Source organism: Enhydra lutris, unplaced genomic scaffold (genome assembly GCF_002288905.1).
Source record: "Enhydra lutris kenyoni isolate GAN:26980312 unplaced genomic scaffold, ASM228890v2 scaffoldscaffold25, whole genome shotgun sequence".
Lineage (NCBI taxonomy): Eukaryota > Metazoa > Chordata > Mammalia > Carnivora > Mustelidae > Enhydra > Enhydra lutris.
In genome coordinates, this window is record NW_019154109.1 from 9,496,544 (window position 1) to 9,501,039 (window position 4,496).

A 4,496-nucleotide genomic window follows, 5' to 3' on the forward strand; every position below is an offset into this window, starting at 1 on the left:
CCTTCAGGAAAAGGGCTGTATTTTACACATCATTATGTCTCTGGAACTAAACAGATTATTGACAGAGAGTAAACACTGAAAAATGTTTATTGCTTTGACTGAGTTGGCTGAAACCAAGTGGGAGAGATATAAAATGTGAACATATTCTTAGTAACACAGAGATACACATACTGCCATGTATTAGTGTGAAACAGTAAATGACAAATATGTCACATATATTTTGAAGCAAAATTAAAACTATCAATGTAGTTATAAAAATAAATCCACCTTTGGAGATGGAAGGCATTAAACTATTTCCTATTGCCCCTTCTAAGTACAGGCAGCAAGTTTTCTCATTTTAAAATATTTCTTTACCTGGTGTAGTTATAATATTATTTCAGTTTTATTAAATAGGCTAAATGTATTGCTTTTCAAAATTCTTTGACTGTTAAAAAAAAATTCTTTGACTGTTTTCCTTACTCTATATAGTTTATATAGAACACAAATATATTCTGATAGACCTCTATGAGCATCTGCAGGTGAACAATTCTTTAAAGCCTGCAGCTCTAACGGTCCGAAGTAGCTAGAGAAACAGTTCAGTTAGTCAGAATGAACCGTTCCAGTCCCGAAATTGTCAATCATTTAGTTATGGATTGTATTGCCTGTATGTTCTTCCTCTTCCTACATAAAGAGGTTAGTTTTTTCCTTGCTGTGGGCACTCTGCATTTCCCAAAACAACTATCTTTTGACATGAAAAACAATTTCCTACACTACGTCAGCAGGACGTGCAAGAAGGACAAAAATAAGTGATTGTATGTGACTTATCGTTTCCCCGAAGTTCAGGGGGTGTGTGTGTGTGTGTGTTTGAAAATATCTATGTGTGCGTGTTTGTATTTAGTAGAGAACAGTAATTTTTATAGACGGAACAAACAAGACATAGCATCTTGCTTTATTTTGAGATCAACATAGAACTATCGGGCACAAATATTCATTTATCTATTTAACAAATATTTGTTGAATATTCACTATTTGCTATCATATTGTGTCAGAAAGTAACTTTAAAGTAGTGAGTGAGAAAGACATATAACATCTACTCCAAAGCTTATTCTTTTTTTTTTTTTTTTTTTTGGTGCTTATGCGGCTAGAGGTCAGTGGTGAGAGGAGGTCAATTTTACTCTCTTAGCAAATTTCAGTTATATGATATTGTTACCAACTATAATAGCCTTGTTATCCATTAGACCTTCCAACTCGATCCTATAACTGAAAGTTTATATCCTTTGACCAAACTCTTCCTATTTCTCTCATCCCCCCAACTCCTGGCAATCACTCATAGGCTCACTGCCATTCTCCCATGGCCCACTTTCTGTTTCTGGAAGAAGAATCTGGTTTTTTCTTTTAATTATTTATCCATAAGCTTTGGAAGTTATCCTTTCCCATTCCCTCTCCCCAGTTTTACCTAAGGTTTTCCCCCAAAGGCACAGGGGACTGGCACAGTACCTGTTCCCCACCAAGGCAATGGCACAGAGGTCACCCTTCTGTACCTGAGGCAGACCAGCAGGGGGCACCACGAGGCTGGGCAGCATCAAATCTGTGGGAAATGAGACAAAGGCATCACAACCCACATTCTGTCTCTAAACAATTCCAAGTTTGCCTTCAACATTAATTCATTCACTCAACCAACAAACACTTATTAAGTATCAACTAGGTTATTCATAATGAAAATTAGGAAATGCAACCTGAGCATCAGACCTTTTCCCTTCCGGGGTTAGTGGTCAAACTGAAGCACCAAGCTGAGGGTCAGGTTCCATGATCTCTTGCTCTGCTTTTCCTGACTTTAGCTTATTGATGTAAAGCAGAGCATATGGTCGTTCACAGAGTACTTTCTGCTCTAAGTACAAAGTACGAAGCTTATTGAAGCCTTTCAACGGGGTTGTAGAGGCCCAGGGACCTTATGGAAGCAGCCAGTTGAGGGAGGAAACATACATGTGTGAAAAATTTCATTTTTCAATGGTATGAACACAAGAAATGGGTGCATTTATTCAAGTAGTTGGCCATTACTAAGTAAGTTTCAGCCAATAGCCAGAATACAGGAAAATCCTCTTACCTGCTCCTCCGACCAGTTTTTCGAGCACCAGAGGCCATGTTGTGAACGTTGGGAGAAGATCAGGATAGGACCACAGGTGTACACGGCCCAAAAAGAGACACAGGAAGACTTATTACCAAAAGGTCAATCTCTGAGGGAACTGGACAAGCCAAACACTAAGGTCATTTTAATTAAGAAACAGAAAAGAACGTCAACTCAAAGCTAGAAAGGAGGCTGTGAGGCCCTAAGAGGTTTCCTTCTTAAAGCAGGCAGATACTTAAAAAATGGGATGTCTCTTGAGACTGGGAGGCCCCTGTGATTCCACCTGGATACAGCAATGGCCACGGCACAGGAGATAAAAGCGGACAGAGACCCAACGAGGATTCCATCAGGGAACTCAGAAGCAAGTAAGCAAAGAACGGGGCACCAGCCTGTAGGACATGTTGAAACTTCCCCATGTTCACTCCTTTATTCCCCCTGTGTTCCCAGTGACTAGCAGTAAAACCTTAGATTGAAAAGGGCCTGTGTCTGCATAGGCGCAAAGTGGGCTGGGGGCACAGGTAACCTAAGGAGACCCCACTGCACTGCTGCAGCCGAGCTGGGGGAAGAAGAGCCCCAAGTGACAAAGACAGAAAGCAAAGGATCCCGAGAGCCAGTTAGAGCCTAAGAAAGAATCCCTGTGAGATATCTGCACTGAAGGACATCACTGGACAGCTGGGTATGTAGTTCCATTAACCCAGCTTCCTTCCTATTCAGTTTCTTAAGAAAATCCTGCTACTGATAATTTTAAAAATATATTTTACATATCCTGAAATTTCACTCTTTTCGAGACCTCTCCTCCATCCCTACTTAACCCATGATGAACTATTATTCCTTCTTCTCAGAACATCCCTTGCCAACTACCCTCTTCCTGAGTTAGATCTTTTATTCTCCCTCCTATAGCAGTTTTTGATCTTCAAAGACCCAATTCTAGGGACACTGGGTCCAAAAAGATCCTTAGGGACGATATTGGGAGATTCTGTACTTCACGTTTTAAGTAAGGCAGGTTAATGAAAGAAAGAAGGAGAAACAGAGGTTAGGCAAGGATTACAGTAATGTCCCTCTCCATCCTATTGGCATACCTGTTGGGTATAGATTTTTCTCCAGTTCAAGCAGGATGGGGTTACCACCACACACATACACAGTCACTGCATCTCCCCTGTGAGCATATAACTTCACAATGTTGAGCTCTTCCTTTCCAGGTACTAAGGCAGAGACCTGATCTGTTCCAAGAGTCAGGAAAGCAGCCGCCACATCAGCCCAAAGCTTTCTCCTGCGTTAAGCAAACCAATGCTTGGCATGAATCCTGCCTGGATGGATTTTAATAAATTCAAAGGACTCCGGAGGACCTACTATAAAATCACAGGGGCCAAGGAAAACTGGTTTATGATGCCCTATATATGGTATATGATGCCCTACTCTTCCAAAACATCCTATCCTCTTCCTCATTCAATGTCTCACGTAGTTTCACATATTCCTAGGGGCAAGTCTTTCCATTTCACAAACAAGGAGGAAAACTGAGATCTAGTGAGTAACCAAGTTAGCCTGACTAGAAACTCAGCCTTGCCCTCCGACCCACTCCTTTCTCTTATCTGCCTGGCAAATCTGTCAGCTTATGGTCAAAAAGCTATAAGAAGGTACCAAGAGTGACAACTAGGGAACACTGGTCCCAAACTTCACAACATGGTATCAGCATCAGCAACATTATGTACAGATAACAGCAACACTGTGTAACAGACACAGTTCTTAAAACATGTGCCTTGGTTCTCTCCCACCTCACCCTCCACTGTCTCTCCTGCGAGAAGTAGATCCCTTTTTTCCTATAGTCGTAGTTTTCGGTGTCCCATCTGATTTTTCCTAAGGGACTCGAAGCGCTGTGGAGGGCGGGGGCCTGTAATTGTTCGTGTTTGCAGCCCCCACACCTTATCTCGGGGCAGTCAGGAAGCGCTGACTGAATTACGTTTTCCTTTACTAGCCTGGGAGACACACTAAGCCTGTGCTCCATCTTCGTCCTCAAAATGTGTCTAACCCACCCTTGCTCTCCGGGGTCCCATCCTGGCTGGACTTCCCCTTGGCCTCCACCCCAGGGCGGCGGACCCCTTCTCTCCCTCACCTGTCCGACCCCCTGATGGCCGTGTTGAACTTAACCCGAAAGGCCTTGGCAAACATGTCTGCTGGCGTGACCTGGGGAAGGCAAGGAGCACACAGAAGCCGGGGGCTGTCGGGAAAACGAGAAAGCGGCGACTTCCCGACTCGCAGCCCTGTGCGCAGCCATGTTGCGGCCCACCTGGAAAATAGGTTCGGCTGGAAACCCGGACCACTCAGCTTCTTAACTACTGGCGCTGCGGGGACCGCGGCCTCCCCCAGTGGCAACTCCAGGAACTGAACCTGGGTG

The 4,496-nt window shown here is 43.5% G+C and overlaps 1 protein-coding gene across 1 annotated transcript; it reads right to left on the reverse strand.

Annotated features, from left to right (window-relative positions):
• Nucleotides 1–431: 431 nt before the first annotated feature.
• Nucleotides 432–4,270, reverse strand: LOC111150966 (eukaryotic translation initiation factor 2D-like). Its single transcript, XM_022508654.1, has 3 exons — nucleotides 4,215–4,270; nucleotides 3,184–3,374; nucleotides 432–1,567 (listed from the first exon to the last, which is right to left on the reverse strand). The coding sequence occupies exons 1-3, from the start codon at nucleotides 4,268–4,270 to the stop codon at nucleotides 1,383–1,385; spliced, it is 432 nt and encodes a 143-aa protein (XP_022364362.1). The 3' UTR covers nucleotides 432–1,382.
• Between the last annotated feature and the right edge of the window lie 226 nt (nucleotides 4,271–4,496).

What these genes read in the sequence shown, in the direction of transcription:
- LOC111150966 (XM_022508654.1), bottom strand. Translation starts at nt 4,270, where the DNA reads ATGTTTGCCAAGGCCTTTCGGGTTAAGTTCAACACGGCCATCAGGGGG. An exon ending in GCCATCAGGGGGTCGGACAG is followed by an intron (nt 3,375 to 4,214) that starts GTGAGGGAGAGA and finishes TGCTTAACGCAG; the next exon opens with GAGAAAGCTTTGGGCTGATG. An exon ending in GAAAAATCTATACCCAACAG is followed by an intron (nt 1,568 to 3,183) that starts GTATGCCAATAG and finishes CATTTCCCACAG; the next exon opens with ATTTGATGCTGCCCAGCCTC.